This window comes from Octodon degus, unplaced genomic scaffold, assembly GCF_000260255.1.
Source record: "Octodon degus isolate 3935 unplaced genomic scaffold, OctDeg1.0 scaffold00025, whole genome shotgun sequence".
Classification (NCBI taxonomy): Eukaryota; Metazoa; Chordata; class Mammalia; order Rodentia; family Octodontidae; genus Octodon; species Octodon degus.
Genome location: NW_004524601.1, coordinates 9,384,692 through 9,411,507, shown reverse-complemented (window position 1 = coordinate 9,411,507; position 26,816 = coordinate 9,384,692). Strand labels below are relative to the sequence as shown.

The 26,816-nt window shown below is 51.8% G+C and overlaps 1 protein-coding gene across 1 annotated transcript in view; it reads right to left on the bottom strand.

Annotated features, from left to right (window-relative positions):
- Positions 1 to 322: 322 nt before the first annotated feature.
- The window catches only part of Stat1 (signal transducer and activator of transcription 1), a 35,908-nt gene continuing 9,414 nt past the window's right edge, over positions 323 to 26,816 (bottom strand). Inside the window, exons 5-24 of the mRNA XM_004628616.2 lie at positions 24,818 to 24,907; positions 22,441 to 22,519; positions 21,286 to 21,377; positions 20,921 to 21,072; positions 18,911 to 19,069; positions 18,133 to 18,225; positions 16,636 to 16,695; positions 15,247 to 15,276; positions 15,069 to 15,162; positions 14,254 to 14,295; positions 12,957 to 13,040; positions 12,658 to 12,756; positions 11,556 to 11,691; positions 10,094 to 10,143; positions 9,474 to 9,568; positions 8,643 to 8,788; positions 7,178 to 7,363; positions 6,169 to 6,244; positions 5,216 to 5,318; positions 323 to 1,914 (exon numbers count right to left, since the gene is read on the bottom strand). Coding sequence (XP_004628673.2) covers positions 1,900 to 1,914; positions 5,216 to 5,318; positions 6,169 to 6,244; positions 7,178 to 7,363; positions 8,643 to 8,788; positions 9,474 to 9,568; positions 10,094 to 10,143; positions 11,556 to 11,691; positions 12,658 to 12,756; positions 12,957 to 13,040; positions 14,254 to 14,295; positions 15,069 to 15,162; positions 15,247 to 15,276; positions 16,636 to 16,695; positions 18,133 to 18,225; positions 18,911 to 19,069; positions 20,921 to 21,072; positions 21,286 to 21,377; positions 22,441 to 22,519; positions 24,818 to 24,907 — 1,881 coding nt within the window. The 3' untranslated portion in view covers positions 323 to 1,899. The remainder of the gene's footprint in view (positions 1,915 to 5,215; positions 5,319 to 6,168; positions 6,245 to 7,177; positions 7,364 to 8,642; positions 8,789 to 9,473; positions 9,569 to 10,093; positions 10,144 to 11,555; positions 11,692 to 12,657; positions 12,757 to 12,956; positions 13,041 to 14,253; positions 14,296 to 15,068; positions 15,163 to 15,246; positions 15,277 to 16,635; positions 16,696 to 18,132; positions 18,226 to 18,910; positions 19,070 to 20,920; positions 21,073 to 21,285; positions 21,378 to 22,440; positions 22,520 to 24,817; positions 24,908 to 26,816) is intronic.

Genomic DNA, 26,816 nt, shown 5'->3' with positions numbered 1-26,816 from the left:
AAAGGACAATGGCCCAAAACTCCTTCAAACCTGTCAGTGGGATACTAGCACTGTGCCAGCCGCGATCTGGGCAGTGGTCAGTTATACAAGAACACAAACTGATCCCCCACCGGCCCCCCGATTCTGATTAGAATGATAAATAACAACAAGTAGGAAGACAGTAGTACTGATCTTATTTTAAAATAAGGGCTGATACGTAAATAAGGTAAGTATTAAAGCAACTCATAAGGCCAGAAACATTAAATTTTTTTGGTTGTTGTTGAATTTTTGAGACAGGGTCTAATGACACAGCTGAGGCTGGCCTTGAGCTCACTTTATCCTAGCTGGTCTTGAACTCATAACGATCCTCCTACCTCAGCCACTGGGGATTATAGGCATGCGCCACCACGCTCAGTCAAAAATCTTTATACTAAATGCTCACAATAGACTAGCATTCAAATTTTAATACTTCTTAAAAGTAAGTCAGGCAAACTCTGTCTTTGGCATTAAAACAAAAGCCATACCATTCTCACAGGGCACAACTATGGTTGACGGTTAAATTCCAGTGATTAAAAATAGTATTTCTTAAAAATGTTGTCTTGTTTCTTGTTTCGATTTAAAAAGTGAACCAAAACCCAGCCAGGTTCGTGCGGTCTTAGGTAAACACACAGAGGAGACCTCAACTTGTCGGCAGCACCGCACTGTGCCCAGGTTACATTTAATGCTGCATGTATGCGTGAGCCCAAGTTTAAAACAGATTTCAAGAAAACTTCACCTCTGCCCAAGAAAAGCGAAGCATTTCTATAACACTGTAGCTGTGGGGATGACGGCGGGGACACGAGGTGCACAGCTGTCAGCGGTCCCTCATGACAGCCTGGAACCACAGGTGTCGGGAGGAAGACAGGAAGGGAACACAGCACACAGAGCGTGCCCCACGCCACCACCCACTCGGGAGGGCGTGGAGGCCGCATAGGACAGACACGGAGCCATTCGCAAGTTTAAACAACCATTCGCAAGTGAAAAACATTTATCAGGGAACAACGTGCGCCTCTCAGTGCAGGGACACGGGACACGAGTTTTGATTACTGGATCTTACTGCGATCCAAGTTGCCTGCTACTGCATTTGCTACTCTATTCTTGACTGTATGGCTAAGAGATTACCGGCTAACAACAATAAAGATAACTTAATCCGCTTAAGAAACCTGAGTTAAATGTCTGGGTTTATCTACATCTGTAAATAATTCCAATTTCGAAAATAGGAGAATTTCCTCAAGGGAGATGTTGCTCATTAGGAGGCCTCTTGAAAGAATGCACAAACCACCACCCATGAGTGTGAAAAATGTCCGAAACCCCTTCTACTGCTAGTAACCAATAGCATCAGCCTCAAAAAAAAAAAGTAGGATTCGTCCTGAATTTTCACTGTTTCCTACCCAGATGGGAGACTTGTACCTCTGGTGAAGTTTAATATACCACAGAACTGGCTTTGAACTATTCCCCAGACAAAACAACACAGAGCTTCGCCCCATACACAGAGCACAGCAAGTACACGGAGCGTGCCACGCCTACCCACGCTCGCTACGCAGCTGTGTGACTGTCTCGTGACCCGGACTCCCAAGCGGACTGCGAGCACCTGCGGACGCTGCTCGACTTCTCACCTTTCCCAAGGGACTCTCACTCGAGGCATGAGTTTCAGGGTCCCTGGATGTTTCTGCAAATCCACCCTGTGGACAGTCTTCAGTAACACGGGTGCAGTCCTCCAGAGCAGCGTGGTGTGGAGTCAGAGGAATATTCACTTGCAACCACAAATTGTGGTTTCTTGTCTTTCACGTCCCTAGAAACACAGGACGTGAAGGGACAGAGGAGCACGAGGGGATCGCAGCTGGGAAGGAAAAATGCCACCAGAGAAGACAGGTCCACACTCTAGACCGTATTCATCTATAAAGAGAGAAAACGTGGCTCAGTTCATTACGCTGATCCTGTGACAGGCCCACTTACACATAAAACATCACTGTCCACTCTGGAACAGGGCGGCAGGTAGACACTTCCAACAGCAAGCAAATCACCACCACGGAATTAGAAGGCCCTCAGCACATCCTGTCCATTTTCCTGGAGTAATCAAGACCTTTCATGCTATGTAAGCTGGAGGATTATTACTCTATAGCCGGCCGGCTTAGCTTCCTGAATCCACCCAGATGGCAGAAAGCTTTCTGCTGTTCTGCAAGTCTGGGGACAGAGCAATGGGACAAATCTGCTCACGTAAAACAAGGGTGAAGAAATGCTGACCTATACACCAGAGGACAGAGGGATGAAAGGGGAGCGAGAATGTCCCTTAAAGGTCACTCAGGGGGACAAATAAACAAATGGACTTTGGATCTGAGCCAGGGAGGCAGAGTCACTGAGACCCAGCTGTCCCAGAGAGGGTGGCCAGTGTTCCACCGGCTGCCACGAGCTCCCCACCTGCCACACTCCTCCTTTCCCAGACCAGAGCTTCTCAGGGATAATCCGTCCTGTGACGTCAGAAGACACTGCTGTTTGTTGAGGCTTAGTGTTGGGCTGCTGCCAACGTCTGTCAAATAGGCAGAGGCCAGGGATACTGCTGAAGGTGGACAATGCGCAGAACAGCTCTCCAGCGAAGGGTGCTCCAGCCCCAGGAGCATGGAGACTGAGCGCTAGGCATAAGACCGTCACCTCTGGATGCGTCTCCAAGTCCCCAGGCTCAGCAGTGTGCAGCCCAGGGTGGGTCTGAGGGCACATTGAGGGCTGCCCTGCACTGCAGCCTCGTCAACCATGCAAACTTGGGAGGTGGGCTGGTGGCCTTTAGGTATAGGGAGGGAGAAGAAGAGAACCTGGCTTCAAATCCTGTCACCATGTGACTGTAAGAGGCTACTTAACCTCTCTAAGCCACAAGGTCCTTGTCTACTAAGTGGTCTCCAGTCCCTAGCAGGCAGGGCTGTGTGCCTGTTACTCTGGGCTCTGCCCACAGGGCTCTCAAAGAGTAGCCTGGCTCTGCTGTAGTCCAGAGACAAAGCTCACTGGACCAGAAATCTGGACTAAAGGACACTCACGGCAAGCTGCAAAGAACACTGCCCTCCTGAACGGCTTCCTAGGCAGCAGCCCATGGTCCTCTTGCTGCCAGGCTGGCTGATGTCACCTTCGCCCAGGGCTGCAACCTCCAGCCCAGGGGAGAGTCACCAGCTCTGAGCGGCTGCCTGTGTCTCTGGCTCTCACCCTAAGGGATGGCTGAAGGAATGGATGCTGAAGGACATCTCAAGGTCAGGGAAAGCACAGGGGTGGGGAGCGTCAACTCAAGCTACAGACCAATCGTTTTTATTTTATCTAACTAGGATGGTCCCTGGGTAATAGCCTCTCTTAACTTTAGGTGTTCTATGGGTTTTCCTGGAGACCTCTGTGTGTGTGTGCGTGTGCATGCACCTATGTGTGTGTGTACAAGGGAAAGACAGAGAGGGACAGATTTCTTTTACAAATAAAAGAATGAAATCCTTTGGAAAGGGAGGGGATAATTGCACGGGACACTTGAGGACCACAAGCCTACTTTCTGCCCTTTCCTTTCAGTATTTAAATTGTTCTCACAGCGTCACCACACGCTCAGGCAGAGGGAGCTACTCCCCTCCCTTTCTCAAGGTGTCAGGAATAGTGGTGACACAGCGGGGGACTCTGCCTGCAGTCCCGCTCACAGGCGCTCACAGGCCTCTCACGGAGGCTCTCTTTGGAAGAGAAGGACGCCCTCCCACAGGCAGTTCAGGATGAAGCCACACCTGGCTGCTCATGGGCCTAGCCAGGGCCCTGTCAACCAATGGTGGCAGAGGTGGTGGTGGAACCTGCTCAGGAAAAGCAGGGCGAGGTAAAAGGAGCTCACCCTGTTTCTGTTCCACTGACGTATCTTACGTCTGAATTGGACTTCACATTTATTCCACTTTTTTGTATCGGGCTTATAAAGTGCTTTTTGTAGCCGTGTTGGGATGCTGCCACACACAGATAAAAGGAACACCTTGCCAACACCCTGGAGCCACCCTGCTGTCACCCTCGCTAGGCATTTTTCTAAGAGGCCTTTCTCATCAGTAATCAGCAAGGTGTAAGAAAGCACTCTGTCCAAAGGTTTTATTTAGCCTGCACTTCACAAAGTGAGGAAAAGGGACGGAGACAGAGTTGTACAGGGGAAACTGCATCTGAGTTGGTATCGCTGTGGCCACAAAAACATCCCTGAGCGCATGATTAACGGCCCTGGGTTGGCAAAGACTTCAGAGACACCTTCTCCCCCCTCTCTCCTGCCTCCCTCACTTCTTTGTTCATCACTGAGCACTTATTTGCGCCAGGCACCAGGTACGAAAGGCCAGGAGCGACTCTGAGAGGATTTTGTTTTTCTAAAGCATTAATCAAACTTTAAAAAATGAAGTGGAATCGCTCCATGTGGAAAACAGCTTAAAATTAAACAGCATCAGCAAAACTCCAGCCAACCAAACACAATCTTTGAGAGGAAGGATTTCAGGCTCAAAGGCAAACAATACACTGTTTAATATCCTGAAAACACTCCCCCGAAGGCAGAGCTCTCTTCTGTGAACCACCAGCTTCCCAGCTCTACCGTGAAACGTTCACTCCCTGAAGTGTGCATTCTGGACAAGCCCTTCATGGATTCAGGAGCCAGCACTCCAAACTCACTCTCAATATGAACAAAATACAGAGGCCAGGGAGCTAGCTCAGCAGTCTAAATGCCCGCTGGCAAGTGTAAGGACCTGGGTTCGACCCCCGGTACTGCCTGGAACCCCAGGCATGGTGGTGCATGCCTGTAACCCCAGTGCTGGGGAGGCTGAGACAGGAGGATCACTAACTGACATCACCGTCGAGCACTACTGCCCCCAAAGGAGGCCACTTCTTGCAGACTGGACAACTTTACTCGGACACAGTAATGAAAGCAACAGGCCAAAGGAGAAATACTGTCTTCTCTGGCAAATATCCACCCCCTACCATGTGGCATTCTGATGTGGGCAGAACTTTCTACTTGAGGGCAGGGTAAATAACTGTTACTGATTTGCCGCGAGGATGGCAGCAATCACAAATCCTGCACAGGACAGAGGGCACCAACTTGTCCTGGCTCAGCTAATAAACGCTTTTTCGCTGGCTCTGCCGGAGCTCCTCCTGGCACACGGCGTGGGCACGGGGTCTGCCCAGCCTTAGGGGATGTCGGTCAGAGGGCAGGGCACCCCGTGGCCGTACTCACCATGCTGTCGAGTTCCACGGGGCTCATCATCTGGGACACTTCGTAGAACTCCTCTGGAGACATGGGGAGCAGCTGCTCTGTGCTCTGAAGTCTAGAAGCGGGACTGGAATGGGGAGAAAGGAGGGGGACGTGTCAACACTCACGCGATGAACGTGGTGCAAAGTGAGACTGTCACGCCCTCCCTGTGACTGAGCGCTTCGCGCTTTCACTTGGGCAAAAGGGGAAGTTCATAGGCTCACTCCTAAAACACAGATGGGAGAGCAGCGATGGTGGGTGGGAGGCTAACGTCCCCAGCCCGGCCCCTTGGGAGTGTGCGGGACTCTGGGAGCAGAACAAGGGCCAACATGACCTGTGCGCTCCGCCTGGCGGGCACCTGTGGGCGTGGCTCCCCCAGCACAGAGGCTCCTGAGCAGCGCCCAGGGAGTCCCGCGTCCCTACCTTGAGGTCTGTATGCAGACAAAGCAGATCCAGAGGGTTTTTACAGGAAGGCTACATCCATTCACCCCAAGACAGTGCTGCAGCCAGATATCTGACCGCGACTTCCCCAAACTCTTTCTGCCTTTTATGAAATGAAAGGACAAAATAAAAGCAAGTGGAGGAAAAGGGATCTCAGTCATTATTTGGCCTTGCTTCAATTAAAAGAACTGCGTTCCCACTGAAAAACAGTTTATTTTTATTTTGACTTTTTCCAGGTTTCAGTTTGGGGAGAATGTATACATCTTACAATACAGCTTTTGGCTTTTGGTTGTTTTTGCGTTTTGCTTTTTAAAGGCAGTAAAATGCTGGCAGGCAGTGACACCAGGACCCTAAGTGGGCTCTTTTCAGGAAGTCCAAGCGTGAGAGCAGAGCATTTACAATGGAAAAGCAAAATGCAAAGCAACATACAATTGAGAGGCCCCAGCCAGGCAGAGGCTGCTCGCATTCTGAGCATGCGCTCTTCCACGCTCACTTACACTTCAGACACAGAAATCAACTCGGTCTTGATATATCCGGTTCCCCTGGGGCCGTCGAGCTCCATCGGCTCTGGTGCTGGAAGGAAGCACAGTACAGGCCTCCCGTTAGCAGAAGCCATGCGTAAGGAGCACTCGGGAAGAAAGCTTCTACTGCTGTTCTGGAAAACTTAGAGTCCTGCAGCTCTGCAGAGGTTCTGACCCCGCTGTCTGCCTGGGACACTGCAGGTTCCTGCGGGAATTCAGAAGCCCCTTGAGGGGAGGACGGGGCAGGGAGGGAAGGTGACTGCAGCAGGAGTCCTGCTGGGGGTGTTCTCCTGCCCAGGCTGTGGTCCCTCACGGATGCAGAGCCCACGCATGCGAAGCACTCTCTGGTGCAAATGAAGTTGACACACCGCCTAAGCTGAGGGCTTCTCCAAGCCCTCAGTGTCACTGTTCTCCTAGTGAGTGAGGCTTCTGATGTAAAAAGCTATCAGCCGCACTCGTGCTGATGCGTTCCAGGGTGTTTTTAAGCTGACCTTGAAATGTAGCTCAAGGACATGGTGGAAGCGAAACACTCATGCCCTAAGACAAGCCCCCGCGGGCCAGGGAGATGGCTCAGTAGAATAAGCGCTTCCCTGACAAGCGCAAAGGCCTGAGTTCAATCCCCAGTTCCGTGAAAAAAAAAAAAAAAAAAAAAAGACAAGCCCCGGTTCTGTAACAACCACTAGCAACACAAGAGCTAACTAGGATGGGCTCCCGACTCCTGCACCTCGCTTTCCTCAGTTTTAACATGAGCTGCCAGGCAGACACTGGGCTGCCATGGTTCTTAAGCTTCACCCCTTTCCTGGGGAAGAAGGGGTAAGACCAGAAGCAGACGGTCCACAGTCCTAATGTGTGAATTAGGTTGCATTTTGGCACTGATGCTTGGCTGGAAAGCCGGGGCGAGGTTAGTAGCCAGGAGAATCTGTGTCACCAACCCTAGCTGAGGACCCTGTCTCCACCCCGAGGGCCACTGCCTCGCCCCACTCACCCTCCTTTGGCCTGGAGTAGTACTTTCCAAAGGCGTGGTCTTTGTCAGTGTTTGGGTAGAGATACTTGAGGGGGTTCTCTGGAATGTTCTCCGCAGCCATGACTTTATAATTGCGGATGATGTCAGGGAAGGTGACAGCAGAAAGCTCTTTCTTGGTGTAGGGCTCCACCGCGTGGAACTCAGGTTCTGCCAGGGACAAAAGCTTGGTTGAGTCCCACAGAACGGTCTAAGGTAACAGGTGTGGACTGATACCCCGCAGAGATTACAGATTCCAGGAGCCTGTGAGAAGGACTGACAGATGCCAGACTTTCATTCCAATTCTCATCCTTCCTTGGTTTATTTAAGATTTACAAGTCTGGCCAAAGGAGTTTGTGGAACCCCTTCAATGCCTGCATCTTCAACAAACTGTTACCCCATGCAGATAAATCCCAACTACCACTGATGGTTAAATACAGAAAACAACTCTTGAAACAGCAAGAAAATCTCACACCCTATGTTTCCCTCTAACCTCTCACATCCTAAGTTGAAGCTTAATTCCCTGCTACTCTCATTCCCAGACCTAATCCCGAGCTGCTTCTGAAGTGACCCAGAATCTAGCACTGTGGAGCTCACAACCGCGGGCCACACCGTGTGCTCCATCTTTGCGGCTGGTGCCCCTGTGCTCAGACTCTGCTGGTTGCCAAGTGCTTTCGTCCCCTTGGTTGCTAACTCCATGTCTGGGCTGGCTCAGGAAATGGCCTTCCAGGGAAAGGGGGAAATGGGCAGGCTCCGCATCTCCTTCCCACCCCAGGCTCTGACCCAGCCACCCTGCTTTTCCATCAGAAGAAAAAACAAACAAGGAGAATGTATCCCATCCCTTTGTACCTCCCTCCTGAGAAGGCAAGTCTAAGGATAAGCCAATTTTTCCTCCCATTCCTCTAAGCAGACCACAAGCCTCCCTACAAGCGGGCAGCTTGTGCCCTTATCCATCTCTTCACCTGCCAAGGTCTGGGCAGTATGTGCGCCACAGGCTCACTTGGTCACACAGAAACAGAACACGAGCACCTAACACAGGAAGTTGCTGCTCTGGAGCAGAGCGGGGCTGCAGCCGTCCCACGGTGCTGGTGGAGGAGACCTGGGGGAGTTCCCTGCTGGGCCCCCACAGCAGAACTAGCTAGCGGAAGCTGTGCCCTGGCGCTCTGGTAAGTGGGACCCTGTCCAAGATCGGCAAGGACACTGACTCACATCCTTGATCTGCAGATAACAGGGTGGACAGCAGGGCCAGAAGGCCTCATCTTTTACAGGCTCTGTTCCCACAACGCTCCAAGCCGTGATTCGCTGATGCCCGCAATGCCTCCCCGAGCCCTTCCTGGGGCTCCGCTGTGACAAGGATGGGACCTGTGTGCTCACACGCAAAGCTTCCTACTGGGTGTGGTGCGGCTGATCTGCCCTGAGAGGGAGGGTTGCGCGCCGGGGCGCCACTCACCGCTCCCGTTCTGTGCGTGCTCCATCCAGGTGAAGGTGATGGCGCCTTCCCGGGAGCTCTCGCTGAAGCGCAGCAGGAAGGTGCCTGGCTGCTGGTCCTTGAGCAACGCGCGCTCCCGCTCCTTGCTGATGAAGCCCATGATGCACCTGCGCGGGCACAGGAAGCTGGGCTTCAGGGTCCCTGTCCTCTTATGGCTGAGTGCCGGACACATGACGAGGACCTACAGATCTGAGGAAGTCTTTCCCTTATGTGTACATGCTATAGTTCACAACACACACACACACACACACACACACACACACACACGAGCATGGGGTCCACTGGAAGGGGCAGGTGCTCAGGAAGCAGCATTCTTGGGCCTGATGCCTTTACAGGCCATGAAAATAGCTGAGTCTGTGTATTTCTTATATTGAATCCCAAAACTCCGACAGCGTGTTTTCCTATTCCGGCCCCTATGGATCCTGTAAAGCCTTTGCTGAAATAGGAGACGATCTGGAAGACAAGCTCGGCACAATTCACCAGGCCGCAAGGGCTTTCGTTCCTTCCTAGGGGCAACGTAGTAGATGCTTGAGAAATCACTGCTGAATGAATGAATGGGGGCGTGAAGGCGCTCAGAATTTGTCTTTAAAGCTCGACTTTATAAATGTACGAACATGTGTATAAGACAGTGTGAGCTTAATCGGATGTGCTGCTGTGGAACCCTAATCACCTGCACGTGTCCATCTTGGAAAAGGGACATAAATTCTGCCAAGTAATGACAGCATGCAGCCTTTGCAGCGAGGGATTGGCACCAAAACTGTTTCAGAAATACCATCGCCAGTGGTGTCTTACCCGTCGTTCCAGAGAGACAGCAGGTGTTTTTTAATGAGTTCCAAGATGCTTTCAATCCAAAGCCAGAAGGAAAAATTTTTATCATTGATGTTCTCCTGAAAACACACAAACACACACTTTAGCGATGGCGACTTCTCCTACTCGCTCCCCACCACTGCAGTTTCACTTGCAAAGCGCCCTGCTGTCACAGACGTCTCCAGCACACAGCCGACCAGCCCAGGCCCTCCCACGGATCCCTGCTTCCATCTCTAAACAGCAGTGGCAGCCAGGGGCCACCTCCGGGTGACCCATAGCTGGGAAGCCCTGCTGAGCTCCCCGTCCCACCCCTCCGGTCAGACAGAGCGTGAGGTTCACACGGACAGGGCCAAACGCCGCCGGGCAAGGGGCCGGGGATGGGCAAGGGAAAGAATGTTATCACCCGGCAGGTGCTTCCTGCCAGCCTCTGGCCTGGAGACCCAACTTGTGCATGAAGGAAAGAAAACAGCTGGCCCTCAGTGCTCCGAGGGCGAGAGAAACCAAAACAAGCAAGCAGCTCGCTGCCCGCCAGGGGAGACCTGCAGGAGCCCCGGCGCCAGACAGCAAGACGAGCTCAGAGGCTCCCATCCCTGGGCAGGACCCACCTTACAAAATCGCGTCCAGGGGATGAGGCCGTCTTGGGGAGCATTAGGACCTAGGCAAACACAAGTATGCTGTGTTATGTGACTGGCAGTCGCTCTGACACTTGCACGGATTGATGACTCCTGTACTTGATCTTAAAGAAAAAGACTGCCGCCTGAGAAAGGAAGATGCTGTACACGCGACTGATTTAGCAATGACCAAACAAGCCGTGAAAGGATGTGATGAAAATGGTCTGCCAAGTGTGCCTGCCGGCTTCATCTTCATGGCAGGAAGGAGGGGATGGCAGATTCCTGGCACCACGGTCACGGGGACTTAGGGAGAGCAGGAGCACCAGGGCCTCACCTCTGGTCCCCTCTATCCCTCTCGCTCCTGAGGAGAGAACAGCGCTTCGAACCCTTCTCCCAAATCCTCTCTCAGACCCTCGCCTGTCCAGCCCCAGCACGCTCTCTTGCCGCTTCCTTGTGTGCAGTCCCTTTTTCTCAAGACACCAAAACTTTTGTTTTTAAATTCAGACTAAGGCCAAGATCACACCTGGGTGATCCACTGCACAGATACTTGAGTTCATCAGTGCATTTCAGAGGTTTGTTCTATGTGTCTCTATGTGTCCCGTGGTCCTCCCAAGGGCACATGGACTTGGAAAGGCTGTGGCCCCCCTCAGCCCACACCCTCCATAAGCAAGCGAGTCACAGCACCACTGGGCACAAGGGGGGCGAAGCACGCAGCCCTCCTGAGAGAACCACGAAGAGACGATAGGCCGCGGACATCCCCTCCTGACTGTGCTGGCAAGGAAAAGGGGGAAGGGAGTCTTAGACCTTGTGTTAAATAAATCTGGGCTAGAGCTGCCTGGGGATTTTTTTTTTTTTTTGGTGGAGCCTGGGGATTTTTAAGGAATGATTTAAATTCGCCCATTCGTTCAGGCTGACTTTGCGATGGGCAGGTCTTGGGGAACAGCTGTGAGACTCGTTGGCCACACATGGCCTTGGCCACTGGCAAGCAACGGTCTGCTGTGCCTTGACTGCATAGCAGGCCAGACGGGTGGTCAGTGTGAATCCCCCGCGTGGACAGCACCTGCTACGGGGCCCCCCGAGACAAAGCCTGGGTCTGTGAGACAACGACCCTCATTGTGCAGGTCTGGGACTTTCTCCCTTCTCTCTCCAAGGAGAGTAAGGGCCTCATGTTTCTCATGACTTGTCTCCTCCACAGAAAATGTATTTTAGAAAATCCAAAGAATTAGTCCTAGGGTCCGTTCTCAGAAATATTAGCAGGAAGCAAAGAGGAAGAGGTCAGAGAAGTCCCTCCCGTGGTCCCTTCTTTCCTGGGTGGGGTCTGATGCTCATTTAGCCAAAATAAGTGGTAGCTGGGTTTTAATACTCCTGGATACTGCCCCAAACAGAGACCAGGGCTGAGAGCGCAAGCAGAAGGGACTTTTGGGTTCTGATTTTCCTGGGTGCAAGAAGTGCATACCAAGTAGCTTCTCTCCCAGCATGTTTAGCTGGTCTCCATTGAGGCCCCTCTTGGTGACTGATGAAAACTGCCAACTCAGCACCTCCGAAAGCTGAGACCATCGTGCGCACGGCGGGTTCAGGAAGAAGGACAGATTCTAGGGAGGAAACATATGAAAGCCTGAGGTCACCAAGAAGTCCTAGACCCACCCCAAGCTCAGGTTGGCTTCTTGGGACATTCCCAGGATCGAGAAAGAGAATTTCATTATTTATAGGTTTACAATTGCAAATTTGTTCACATTTGCACGTGGCTCTAAAGCCAACAGTCACGGCACCTCTGCGGCCCCCGCGGCTGTATTCTTACAGCATGACACATAAACAGAGCCACTCAACATTTCTGCACTTCACTGAAATGGAACAAAATGCAGTGCCAGAGCTCTTTTGTGCAGACATCTGAACCGCAGGTAACTGTGCTTTGTGCGCTTGTAGGCTGGTGCTCTTCCGAGTCTGGTGCATTTTCTTGGTGGCACCCACTTCACTGCTTTAAATGGCACCCAGCACAGCATCAAAGCACTGTGTGATGTTCTGTGCCCAAGAAAGCTGGGCTGCGTCTTATGGGGGAAAATGCATTTCAGCTACGCTCTGTCCAGCTCCTGAGCTAGGAGGCTGTGGGCCCTCCGGTCAAGGTGAACACCGCCACATACGCTAGGAACACACACACAAGCTGTGTGCAACAGGTGGGCAAAGAGGTAGAGACCAGGCATGCGGCAACCGAACCCTGCGCCTCTCCTGGAAGCAGCAATCCTCCAGGGCTGCGGGCGACTCTGGGAACAGGAACTTGCCCAGTAAAGAGAATCAACTAGGACTCAGTGGCGGCGGGCGGCCACGCTCCAAGAATGCAGCTTGCTTTTTACATGTGCACGTTTACAGACAATGACAGCAGAGGCATAACCCTCACCTCTCACACACGTACATGCATGGCTCTCCCACGGTCTCTCAGGACGGGCAGCAACCCCCCGGAGCCCGTCACTGCCTTCTCAGCATCTGGCTGGTGCTGGCGCTCGGGACACGCAGCAGCTAGGACCCCCCCCCCCCAACACACAAAAGCACTCCTGCTTCCTTACCCTGGTTTCCGTCACCAGCATGTTGTACCACAGGATGGAGGCCCAGCCGCTGGGCAGCTGGCTGACATTGGAGATCACCACGACAGGCAGCGAGGTCGTCTGCAAGGAGACAAAGGGCTCGAGACCATCCTAACCCGACATCTGCGTACTCACAGAGCCAAGTGGGGCACTAACTGCAGTTCTGCATATAGTCATACTTGAAAAAAGCAACTCTAAAACAAAAATTGAGAAATGGAAATACACGTCCTAGCGAGATGTAAACATAAGCAGCCTTCTCCGGGGGAACCCAGAAGTCTCACCTCGAGGTCAATGACCAAGCCAGGCTGGCACAGCTGGGTTTCGAAGCTAAGGGAGTGAAGCTCTTCAGTAACAACGAGTGGGCCCTTAGAACAGAGAAGAGAACGATTCACTCACAGATCCTGTGACTTTCAAAAGCTAAAGAAACAGGTTGCAGAGATCATGGACCACACAGCAGTAGCTCAGGACACTTTTCTTTTAGTATTTTAGGGAAGGGTCTACAGAATGTTCAGGGTCTCACTACTAGATTGGACTCAGTGATCCACCTGTTTACTGCCTCCCAAGAGCTGGGATTACAGGCGCGCGCCATCACGCCCAGTCTCAATTGCCATCTCAGGGCGCCTCGGGAGTGGGGCCAGCACGGCAGGCCTGGGGATGGAAGCCCCCGCCCCTGCGCCTATTTGCAGGCACTTTAATCTGCTGAGTTATTTGGTTGGCCTGGAAAACTCTTAAGGAATAGTCAATCCCAGACTTGATTATTCCAAGCATCTCAGTGTTCTGAGATAAAAGGGTTGCAGTTATGGCAGAAGTTATCAAGCCAGAGAAAGAAACCCAACCGGGGACGCAGTATGGTCCACCAGACCTGCACACCGCCTGTGGCTCCCTGCTGCAGACACATCTCAGGTCTGGCTATCTACAGGAAGCACTGACTCCAAACGCCTGGTGGGTCGTGGAGTGCTTCATTCTGGGTAGCAAGGGATGGCTTTCAAGATGCCTTCACGCAAACTGCTTCCCATAAGCATCACAGCAACTCAAAACGGGGGAGACACTGCAGCTAGACCAGAGGCTGCACAGCAGTTAATGGTGTGAGCCAGGTCCCAGGCATCAGCAAGTCTGTCTCGTTGCTCCAGCGCCCTCTACTGGTTGTGGTGGGAAGGACAGCATGCCCTGTGCACTCGGGAAAAACCAAGTCTAGGCCTTCTAAATACAAATTCTAGACCTTTGTCCTTGGCCCACATTTCATCATTAAATGCATCATAATGCAACTCCTCAAGGGGCAGGGTGTGAAAAAGAATTTGAAAACAGTGTCACCTGGCAGGAGTGCCCGACCTTCCCGTTCCAGCACCAAGTCACAGCCAGGCTCTGTTCCACTGGACAGTGAGCGCCTAGCAAAGTCCTGTGGACTTCCTGTGATGCTCAACCTCCACCCAGAAAGTGTGCAAAACACACAACCCTGCCAGCCCTCCGCTGGGCTACCTGACAGCCAGAAATCAGGCAGCAGAGGGCTTTTTGCTACCACAGACTCTCCCAGCCCCTCCCCGTGGGGACCTGCCCGCCCAACCACTCAGGGCCCCTCACCTCGTTGGTTCTGTTGCCAGCGTTCTTCTGTTCTTTCAGTTGCTAAAAAAACAGGAAACCATCTTAGTAAACCGCATGCTAGCTGCCAACTCAGACTCACTCTTGCCACCTGGGCCACTGAGGAGCAGGAAAAAAGGACCTGACAGGATCTTGAGTGCGGAGCAAGAGACGGAACAGCTTGCTGCGGATCTCTAAACTGAGAGCCTCTTGTTACAAGCAGGTGGGCCTGGTGGTCAGGGTATGGAAGACCCACTCTCTGGGGATGTCAGCCTAAGCTTCCCAGAAAGCACTGTGGGGTCAGCTAGGGTCACCCTCAGGCCTCTGCGCTGGAGCTGGCTTCTTGGTCTGCTGGCTTGCAAGACAGTCACCAGGACTCATGGTGCCCGTGACCTCTCCTCAGGTTACAAAGCCTGCAAATCAGCTGGGTGGGGCCTCCCCAGACAAGCGAAAGGCTCAGGGGGCTGCAGGCCAGCAGGCCAGGTGGGAGTGTGGGAGAGGCAGCCCTAGCAAACTGCAGGGCTCCACAGTGATGGCCACGTGGTGTGTGCTGGGCACAGCCTATGTCCACGTAGGCTAATGAAGCACTTTTGCCGAGACCCCTGCAGCCACACGGGGGCATTTCACACGGGACGGGGGTGGGGTGGGCAAAAGATCGGGTGGGCAGCCCTGGGATGGGGCAGGGAGCTAGGGTGCCCCTGCTGGTCAGCAGCTGGTCTAGGAGGCCTAAGAGGCACCTTCTGGCTTGCCAAGTGCCACCCTGTACCCCACATTCTGGCAGAGCACAGACAGTGCTAGTGGGGCCCCAGCCTCCCTACCAAGTGCCGGAACTCGGCCGCCAGGCTGCCATTGGTGGACTCCTCCATGTTCATGACTTTGGTATGCGTGCCCAAGATGTTGAACTTCCGGAACCTGCACAACCAGACATACGCACTTCAGCGGCTTCACACTCACACACCGCTGAGGGGGCAAAACATGCACAAGTGTGTCACCTACCCTTTTACTGTGTTCCTCTCATTCACATCCCTGCAAAACCAAAAGGACATGTTTAACACTTGCAATTAGCTTCAAGAGAAACAGAAAGCGTACCTACGTAAGTAAAAGATAAAAGAAAAATTTCACAGCACTGGCTTGCTGGCCTTTCACTGACTCCTGGGGGCCGAGGAGATAGCTCAGTAGAGTAAGCGCTTGCCTGACAAGCACGTAGGGCCTGAGTTCAATCCCTGGTACCGCCAAAAAACAAGAACAAAAACAAACATGGCCTTTCACTGACTCCCTCACTTCCTCCATCTCTCACGCTAACCATGTGCAGGCTGCACGCTTCTCACCCTGCGCCAGCCTTCCTTCTAAGATGCTTGGGGTGCAAACTGCGTGAAGTTAGGCCTGGGGTCGTGGGCAGCCACACTGAGGGGCCACAGGGACTGCCGCCTGCCCAGTGGTGTGGGCTAGGCCTGGCGAGGCTGCCCTGGCTGCTCCAAAGGCAGCGAGTTGGGAAGTATCGGCCTTCTCAGCTGGCTGCCGCCGTGATCCCACGCTTGGACCACAGGGCGCCCCCTACAGGACATGATGCTGCAAAGGCGCTGCCTCCCCACCCTGAGCTTTGCAGGCCCGAGACTATAAGCTGATGAGAAAGTGCTGGGTTCCGAGTATTTTCTTCCAGCAACACCAAAGACAGTCATGGCAGGGCCTAGACGTGGGCCAGAGGTCACTACTCACAGGAGAAAGCGACCTCCCTTCCCTATCTCAGCCAGAAAAGCAGTGTGTTGTGAAAATCAACTATTGTAAGAGGGATCTATTTTTTTCCACTGAAAACCAGTTTATAGTAAAAGGGACAGTGTGACAGAGGAAGGCCGGAGCTAGAAGGGACTCAAAGGCAAAGGAGATCAAACAAATGCAAAGAGGGACTGAGCTAGAGCAGAGTGCGGCAAGTGGGCTGCACTACCCAGGAGAGAGAGGGTGACAGCCCCACCCCAGTGCCTCTACGTCTCTGCAAACCACCCCACAGCCGGCCACAGTGCACACAGCCTGGCGTGCAGCTGGGCTTGCGCCAGGCCTTTCCTTGGGAGCTGGCCCTGGTGTGCAGAGTCCAGCTATAATCTCGGACACACGTTCTTCTATTCATTTTCATGTAAAAAGCCCCAGCTCTAGGGGACGCTGCCAACATGCAGCTAGCGAGCCATCTGCTTCCATCTAGGTCATTTGGGATGGCCCCAGGTGAGCTCTGGAAGCCAGGCCAGGACCTGGGCTCCACCCTTGTCCCCAGGGAGGCCAGGTTCCTCCCGCCAACGGTATACAGCTCTGCTGAGCAACCGCAAATGGAAGCGTCCACATCTGATGAACAAAACCAGCATTCCAATGGTACAGATAACATAAAAATGATCTTACTTGTCAAACAGGACTTTGACTTTCAAATTATAATTCAGCTCTTGCAATTTGACCAATAGCCTGGAGAGGAAAACAAAAGTTATTACTTTAAACAAATGATCCCATGCAATGTATTTAATATTTAAAGTGTCCCTCTATGAACATGTACGGGCCCCATCACCCCTCCAGCTCTTGGGCCTCATAAGCAATGAAACTGACAGGCTGTACATCCACTTGGCTTTTTTCCTCAATGCATGCACCTGCAGGTCCTGTTTCCAGCTGTGGTTCTGTGACGGCAGAACCGCAGCATGAAGTTCTGGTGGAACCGAGCACTGACTTCCTGCTCCTACTGGGATCAGCGAGGGTGATGGCGTCCTATACAACCTCACTGACAGAAAGTGCTATCGAAAGTTCTACTTCTGGTCTTAGATGGCTAGAAAGTGACAAACATGACCTGTTGTGGAACTTAACAACTATTTTTCTATGCTAGTGGGAGAAAAGCAAAACTGTCCCTTGTAATTAGAAAAACGAGGCTTGCCCTCTTGCACAGCAGGGCAGTGTGGAGGGGTGGAATGTGGGGTGCTGGGTTCTGAGCACTCCAGCTAGCCAGAAGGTGGGAGGAGCTCCCAGGTCCTGTGTCACAAGACAGTCCATCTCTAGTCTTCCTGCAAAGCTGAGCTCCAGTTTCCATAGACACTAGTGTGTGGTGCTACTCACGGCCCACTAGGGAAGGAGCCATGGTGTGGCCCCGAACAGCAGCACCTGATGAGACAGGCCGTGGCTAGCCCTGGCGGCAGGTCCTCCCCTTGGGGGGCAGTGCTCATCTCCAGAAGAGCAGGTGGACGACTGCAGCCCTTCACCAGAGCAGAGCGAGACCGGAAGTTCTCACTCAGAAACGCTCTGACAACTACACTAAGGAAAAAGCAGGCTACGAGACAAGGGTCACCTTACACAGTGGAACAGTGTCTGCTACGTGCTTCATGTGGGTCTATGTAAGGAACATATCCACACCCACTGCTCTGCACACCTGTGTGGACACTCATGACACTAAGGACGACACCACCAGGCCACTTGTGGTACTGGTCCCCGAATATCTGGACCACAGACCACCGTGGAAGGAAATCGCAGGAAAGTTTCGAAGGCACGCACCAGAAAAATCCCACAGGTGTCACCTGTGTACACATAGGCTACTTCTTTTTCAGGGGCTCACAGAGCCCTCCTCACCAGCCTGCTCTCAGGAAAGGCGGCCACTGGAACTTCGACGCTCTATCACGTTCAAGCGTGCAAGTCTGAGCTCCACCTTACTATGCACGTGTGATGCATTTGCAACCAGGGGAAAACCAGATGTGTGTATTTGCATTTATATCAGTTGTACTTCTACAAAAGAATCTCAGATATCCTAAGAATTCACAATACAATCTCTACTGAAAAATCATTTCCTCTTAAATCCCCTACGGAAATAAGAAGGGCAAATCACGTGATGGGCGGTTTGCAAAGCTGCGTTTCTCTCTACATTACCTTAACTTCACGGTGAACTGTACTCCGGTCTTGAGGACAAGAGGCCTCTGCGGATGCGTCGGCATGCACGGCTGTCTTTCTACCACAAAGGAGCTGCAAATATCCAGCAAATGCACACACATTAGCATTTCCATCAAGGTTGAGGCAGGAAAAAAAAAAAAAAGACTTTTCCCTAAAAAGGAAATGGAGTTAAGAGTGCATAAACTGAAAAGGTCTGAAAGAGCTTTAAAACTTGGATTAATAATCCCCGGTTCCGCAAAAAAAACAAACAAACTTGGATTAATAACAGGCGGGCCAGATAGCTCAGGGATTAAAGCGCCTGCTAAAGCAGACGCAGAGGCTGCGGTTTGATCAGGACCTGGTAACCACTTAGGTAACAAAAGGCAGAAAGGGAGAGGAATAAACAACAAGCTTCCAGGTCTGGCAGGGAGAAAACAAGTGTGAACAAGTGTGTGACATGCTCAGCTGAGAGCACCCCCAGACTGGCGGGGCTGGGGAGCCCAGCTGTGGGGCCACTTGCGAGGAGCTCAGAAGAAAGGGTCTGAGACCCCACAGCGTGAAACGGAGAGGACAAACATCCCAAGCTAGGCGATGGCAGATCTCAGCACCGACTGGGCCAGGAGAAGAGAGGGAGGGAGAGGTTACGACAGCTCCAGAGCTGGGGCAGAACGGACAGCGACCACTGAGATAAAGACGGAAGCGGGAAAGAGCCAAGCACCATTGAATACTCCCACAGCCAGCCTGCGCCCGCCCGCCTGGCAGAAACCCGCAGCGTCACCTCTGGATGAGCTGCTGGAACAGGGCCACAGTGCGGTCCCACAGTCCCTGCTTGCTCTTGGTGATGGGGTCCTGCTCGTAGGTGAACTTCTGCTCCAGCTCCTCCAGCTTCTTGAGCTGCTGCCGCACCTGCTGCAGACTCTCGGCGATGATAGTGAACCTGTGGATGCACGACACGGTGTCTCCATGAGCGACGGTGCAGGACCAGGCGGGATGAGTCGCGGGAACCCAGGCTGCCCTTCCACCGGGCAGGCGACACCGATCCTCCCCACTGTATGTTGCCCACACCGCAGGGACCAGTGTGGCGGGAACCTCGTGGCTTAAGGAGCTCAGCTATTTGGAGAAAAAGCACCATGCACTGCAAGATTACAAAGCCCACAAGCAGAAGCCTCTTCGGACTCCTGATGTCTAAGGGGCTTCCAGGTCACCTGCAGCTGCCTAAGACTGAGTGCTGTGTCACCCCAATACTAACCATATCCCAAACCCTTTTTATTATTTTGAGACAGGGTCTCCCTTAAGGCTGACCTTGAACTTGTGATTCCTGAGGGTGTGGGCCAGAGGTCTGTATGAAACGGAAGGCAGAGCCACACGTCTAAAACCTCTGGAGTACGTGGTTTGAGATTAATGCGCGAGGTGAAGGCTGTCATTTAAGAAGTTCACACGCTGACAATCTCAGTGGACCGCAGCCCCTCGCAGCCCTCTTGTGGTGTGGATTGGACACTGACTGAGTAATCTTTCATCCTTTTGCACCCTGCTATAGTCAAGAACTGCGCCTGATCTTTCTGCCTCAGCCTTCCAAGTAGCTGGAGTTACACGAATGCGCCACCATGCTAGGCCCAGCAGACCTGTAGTGCACCTGAGACTTCAAGAGGGAAGAACAAGGGGGCGGACAAAGAAGCGAAAGAGCAGGCAGATGTCTCAGGCGACTGGAGAGCAGGGAGGAGCCCTTGAGGTTTGAGGCTCTGCTCAGCCTGGAGAAGCCTGGCTGTCACTGAGCCCTTCTTCCCTAGAGTTAGTGCTACTGACACAGCCGCAGGCGGGGAACTCGCAGAAGGGCCACTCCAACAGCCAGAGGACGACACAGGACATCACAGGCGCATGCTCCCCCACTAGAACCCTTCTGCTTCATTTGGCCACATACTCCCTGGCCCTGAGAGTGGCCTTCACCCCAGAGCAGGAAGCAGGGTGGCAGCGGAGGGCCCTGACACATCTTGCCTGGAACCCTGGGACCCCCAAAACAGTCTTCACATGGTGTGGGAGAGGGTACTGGCACCCAGGGATGGAGAGATGTCTGTGGCCTGTGGTGACCACCACGGGGCTCCAGCACCCTCAGGGCTCCCAGGAGGGTGAAAGGGTGACCAGGAGGAAAGGGGACCTTTGGGGTATTTCTCAAGATCCAAGGGCAAGCTGGGCCTGAAAACTCTGCTCCAGCCCAAGAGAAACTGGGGTGCATACAGGCAGTTCATGGAATGAAAACATACGATGCCATCTCAAGAATACGACCCCTCTAGGACCCTGGTCATTGGGCACTGAACGACCACCCTAGGCCACTGCCCCTCGGGGCCACATCGAGGCCACCCTCTCTGTGCCCTTGTGGCCTCTGTCCACCCACACTGAGAATCCTAACAGGCGGGGTCCAAGAATCCATCCTCCTTGTGCGTTGAAGGCCCAGCCAGAGCCAGCGTCTCTCAGGCTGAATGGTAGCTACAGCAACCAGCGCTTTATGGGAGAACAGACCCGGCCTCCAGGGGTGTTGCCCTTAATGAACCACCAGGATTCAGGCCGTAAAGTGTGCTGCACAGCAACCACACCGCTGGGGCTGGGGTACGGCCCAGGGACGCGTTGCTGGGCCTAAGATGACTCTAAACCGATGCAGCTGGATGTGGCCACAGGCACCACTAGCTTTCCTGCAGTCTCCAGGCCTGGCAGAAGCCGCCCTGTGCTGAGCTCCGACCGGAAGCTCTGGCAGAGCTAGCAGCTGCGCCCCTTGCAGGTCTGGGCTGCATCTTACCAGCCCTGCAGCTGGTCCAGGCAGGCATTGGGAGGCCCCCCGATGCAGGCACTCTGCTGCCGCCGCTTCCACTCCACCAGCTCGTCATTGATCAGGGTGTTCTGGGTCAGCTCCGTGGCGTTCAACAGCTCTCGGATTTTGTGAATTATTTCCTAAAGACAAAGGAAGAAGATGAACTAAATTTGTTTTCAATCATTTAATTTAAATTTTTTTTTAAAAAATAAAGCAAATATCCTTTTACTCTTAGCTAGGATATCAAACCAAATCATTATAAAAATAATTTTTCCACCGTTTCTAAACTTCAAATCTACTACCTATGGCCTGCATGAAAAACAATGTGCTCTCCTGGAAAGTGTCATCTCTACCTTTCTCTTATTGTCAAGCATTAAGTACATCTGATGGAGCAACAGCTGTTCTTGTTTCTGGTCATTCTTGGCCACACCATTGGCTTCATGTTCTGTGAATTAATAGAGAGCATAAAAGTAAGAACGTGTAAGAGGATAAACCCAATGAAAACCAAGATTCACATACATTTAGGAGAGCTACGACACAAATGCCGTCTGCTCTTCAGCCCTTTTGAACCATCAAGACAAAGATGTCCTAGGAATAAAAACTGGTCACAATGAAACCAAGTACGAGTTTTCAGCAACCCATGGAAACTGCCAATTGTTTAGTATTTCAATTGCTGCCAGACTTCTACTTAAATGAATACACAAATGACCAAATTCAAAACTTCAGATAAATGTACATGAGACATCATCTATGACTCTAAAAGAGAAATGCCCCATTAGGAACTAGGAGCTGGGGTTCTTTTCTCGCATACTTTTTACCCAAATCACATCGGTAAGCTGTACCTCCCAACCAAATGATTATGAGGCTACGAGCAGCCCCAGCTGCATTCGCTACACACTGTCCATTCTGCAGTTCTTTTTAGAGTCTGCTGTCACTGAAGACAAGCAGCAACAATAAAGCAGTGAAAATGCTGAAAACCTTCAGCACAAGGAAAGTACTGAGATGATGTGGAGCACATTCACAGGGACTTGGTGGCGTGCATGCGTGCGTGCGTGTGTGTTGCCAGGCAGGGAAACCCCACATTCATGCCAGTCATGTCAGTGGGTAGCTCAGATGCAAGAAGTACAGCGAGTCCTACACCACCAGTGGTTATTGACTAGGGTGGCTCAGCACCCCCTGCCCCCTGCCCTGGGGCATCTGGCAAGGTCTGCTGCTATTTGGGTATCACTACTAGAGGGAAGAGGGCAGTGCTCCTGGCCCCCACAACACGACCAGGTAGAGGTCAGGGGTATGAAACACTCCACAAGGCACACGCCAGCCTGGCATAGGCGTGACCAGGCCCACAGTGTCAACGGAAGCGGGCTTAAGGACATGAGGTCTGGATCATCCAGAACCCAGGACTGGTAAATCAGTCACAGAATACCTGACAGATACGCAAGGGCTGCCTTAGTTATTTGGCATAGATGGAAAAGTACACAGCCACTAGACACCGCTTGGCCAACTCTTACCTCTGTTCTGCGAAGTTTTGCACTTAAAATCATATTCATCTTGCAGATCTTCTAGGGTCTTGATCTCCTGTTCTATGCTCTACAAATAAAGACATAAACATGTGTTTCACTGATCGTCTGCTTCTAAAGGCTTCAGCAAACAGATTGTTGCTTCTACAGAACCCAGAAATGGTGGGTAACAACTGCAGGTCCTGCCACACTCATCAGACTGAGAAAACTGCAATACAGACATAGGGTAGCATCTATTTCATTAGCAAGTGTTATGGTTTGCGTCTGGTTGTCGCCTCAAGCCTCATGCAGTCCCTGGGGCAGCCTTCTAGAGTTTGTGATTAATTCGTGATCCAATGCTAGGATCGTGGGTGTGAGCGCTACACCCGCCCTGGGGCCAATAGTCTGAATACAACGGGAGGAAGGGAGAGAGGCAGAGACTGCGACTCTTCCTCCCTTTTTGCTCTTTGCTGTTTTCCGCTGCCATGAATGGCTGCCCTCTGTCACATGCCACTCTGCCTTGCAGCCAGCCAAGTATGGACCGGAACCTTCATTAACCGTGAGCTAAATGAACCTTTCCCTCCTTCATTTTAGGGGTTGGGTATTTTGTCCCAGAAATGACAGAAAAGTCACTGAGACAGTGTGTGGTCACATTTTCTAAGAAAAGAGAACATGTTGGGGCTGGTGAGATGGCTCAGTGGTCTAAAGCACCTACTTAGAACAAGCTTAGCAAAGCATAGGGACCGCGGTTCAATTCCCAGCACCACATGCCAGCCAGCCCGCCCCCTGGTGGGCTGAGCTGGCCACACAAACACACACACACACAACAATAAATAAATAAAATTTAAAAAAAATAATAAACTAAAATAAAATTGTAATACTGTCTACATAAAAGAGGAGGAATTAAAAAAAAAAAAAGAGAACATGTTAATTCTCAAACTGTCACCACCTGGTTCAGGGCCATAACTGTGACTCTTCCTACTCATCTTAGAGACTATCTCAAGATTTAACTACTTGAGTATGATGCGTACAGCAGGGAACAACAAGCTCATGGAAAACGTCCTCCATTCTTACAAGCAAGGCGGTGACCACAAATCTGTCTACCCGCAGCAGCCCGGCCTTAACATCCGCTATCCTGGTGTGACTTTGAACGGAGTTCTCTGCCACCCTCAGACACAGCTGGACAACCAGCTGCCACCCTCTAGACACAAGCTCTACGTTCACTCCACAGAGGAGCCTTGTGTGCTTTGGATCCCATCCCCTCTCTATGCTTTATTCTCTCTGGCTAGTTCCAGACCCAGCGGACTTGGTGCTACGGTAATGGCGTGTTCTCCCAGGACCAAACTGAAGGACCAAACTGTTCTGATGAATTTGGGTTTGAAAAGATGCTGTTGGCACCAGGAGTCCAGGCCAAGCTGTCGTCACGCAGGCGTGCGGCAGGACTGTCCCGACCAGGGCTACAGCAGCCCTCTGCTTCCACAACCAATCTGGGAAGGGTGAGCTGAAAATGGCTGTGGATGTCTTATTCTGATAGGAAATGTACCAGGGTTTCTTTCAGTGAAATACTTTTTGCTCCTCCTGCAGGTCTGTGATTAAAACAGGGACTTGAGGCGGATGGGCCACGCTCATCCTGGGAGCTCAGCTTGACACCAGGAACACCCTGATTTAAGGCTTGTGGAATTAGCAGGCCATTCAGAACAGCGACATCTGATTCCTCATTTATTGGACAATGGAGGCAGGGTCAACAATTTACCGTGTGATATCAGAAGGCAGAGAAAGATAAGCTCAGCGTTTGCAAGTTACGACAGAGGTCCCGAGAAGCCTCATCGATCACTGGTCTTACCAATCTGTTTACTTCTGGTTTGGACCTCTAGCAGTTTTTCTTTTCAACTACTTGACATACCAATCACTGGGTTTAAACTCAGGTAACTGGAACTGTTCCGGTCTAGATTTCAATGTCCCCAAAAGACAAGAGTGGTCTCACATGTCTGGAGACGACTGGTTCGAGGAGGGGTACACTCTTCAGTGGATTCCTCCACGGAGGAGTTTGGTACCTAAATGCACTTTTCAGACTCAGGTAGGCCGGAGGAGGGTCAGTGGGGTGCAGCCTGCAGGGTGCGGTCTCATCGCCAGCTCCCCACGTCTCGCTCTGCTTCCTGGCTTCTCTGGTGCAAGCTGTTGTCCTCTGCCCCCTCCCCTGCCCCACTGCTGCCGCCTTAGAGCCAACGAGGCACAGACGCAACTCTGAGGCCCTGCGCTTCATAAGCCCCTCCCCCTTGAAGCTGTGGGCATCGGTATCAAGTCCCAGCGAGGAGAGAGTGACTAACACAGAAACACATTTCTGCTACCGCAATTACAGAAGAAAGGCCCGTGTTCACTCGGTGCTCACCATGACCTGATCCTTCACGGTTCTGACTTTGTAGTCAAGCTCTTTCTGCTTGTCTAGCATCACAGCGTTCTGAATATTCCCCGCCTGGGCCTGTAATGAGAGGTGCACGGTTAATGCTCCAAAGTCCGGTCAGTACCTGGTGTCCTCCCTGCCCGAGACTTTCCAAAATTTACTACAGGCTTCCCACATGTATGCCAAGAGCTCCATTCCTGAAGCCCTGAAAAAATGCTGGCAAACTGGTACCAGAGGCACAGTTCAGTTCACAGCGGAAACAAACCGTACTTCTAGAACTTTCCATTAGTTCACACAGCTGAATGGTACCACACCAGTACTACGGCAGTAGTACTGCTGCATAGTAACCGTTATGGTCTGGACAGCAACTGTCCCCTAAGGCCTCATGAACTCACAGGCAGAGTCTTGGGAAGGTGACTGAATCATGGGGACAGTATAGCTCGGTGCGCTGTTAGCAGCAGGGCATGGCAGGGAGAGGCAGGTCTTGGGGGCGCAACCCGGAAGCGTTCTTCTCTCCTCAGGCCCTCCCTCTCTGTTTTGCCACCAAGACATGAACAGCTTTTCTGCTGTTTGCTCTTCTGCTGCTGAACAGCTTTTCTGCTGCTCTTCTTCCATGGACTGTAACTGCGAACCCAAACGATCCTCTCCAGCTCTAAGCTGTGGGTGTCAGGTATCTGCCCCAAGGAAGAACTAAGACTTCAGCATGACAGCGTCTCATCACATCCAGAGAACCCTGATTTAGTCATTTAGCACACACTGAAGAAAACACCCCAGGGCCAGGGGTTAGTGACACACATGACAGTCCCTCTTTTCAGAGATTAGGCTCTAGACGGATGTTACTTTCTGCTCAGCTTAATGCCCCAACGTAGTAAAATCTCTGTGTGTAAACCATTCTTACTTCCTAGCAAAACATCTGCTTGCTCGCTTGCTTTCTTCAAAGTTCAGATTCTATGTGGGAGTGTTTAATGTACTCAAGCTTACCAGTCTTATTTTCTCAATACCCACATTTCACTTTAAAATCTTTCCCTATTGGAAGATCGTGAGTTTATTTCTTCCACTGTACTTGCAAGATTTCATTTTTTTACTTGATTTTTGCATTTACAAATAATTTTATCTTTTTAAAAATAGATACATAGGGCCACTGAGATAACTCAGCAGACTAAGCACCTCCTCAGACAAGCTCAAAGACTGGGTTCAATCCCTGGCAGCTCATGCCGCGCTTGCTCCATTCCATCCCTGGGCGTGCTGAGGTGGCCTGAGACCAGGCGTGGTGGCGCACGCCTGTCATCCCAGGGCTGGGGAGGCTGAAAACAGGAGGATCACTACGAGTCCGAGCTGCGTAGTGAGACCCTGTACCAAATACATAAAATAAAAATGAAAATAGATACATAAAAATTGAGCACAACAAAGGAGCACACGTGCTGGCTGGATGTGTGCACACTCTGCACGCCGTCCAGGGCCAGTGTGTCTACCGCTTCAGTTGTCTATTATTTCTTCATGTGAAAACAGTTAATGCCCTTAGTACATGATTATTATTTAGCCACCCTGTTGTGCAGTGCCACACCAAGGCTTCCATTTTAGTTTTAGATCTCTGAAATACTTGAATCTAGTTCTTGTGTACAGGTCCAATTTTAACTCCTTCTGCTGGCCTATCCATGTCCTAATTACATTCAGCGCCGGCCCTCTGGGTTGCAACCTTTATCATAGATTTTCGTGCACATCTGGGTTTATTTCCAGAATTTCTGCTTACTTCCCACAGCCTGTTTATAAACCCGAGCTTCTGAACCATGCTTATGACAGAAGATACGCGGTGCCCCACGCAAGCCCAGCACTATGGCTTCAGGAGTTTCTGTGCTATGCTTGCCTGTTTGTTTTCTTTTCTTTTTTTTTTTTTTTTGGTTCCTCGAATGCCTTCAGGGCACTTTTGGCCAGCAGGAGAGTTGTGAGGTTTGAACTCCAGCAACCTGAGGCTGACAGCTTTGTGGAA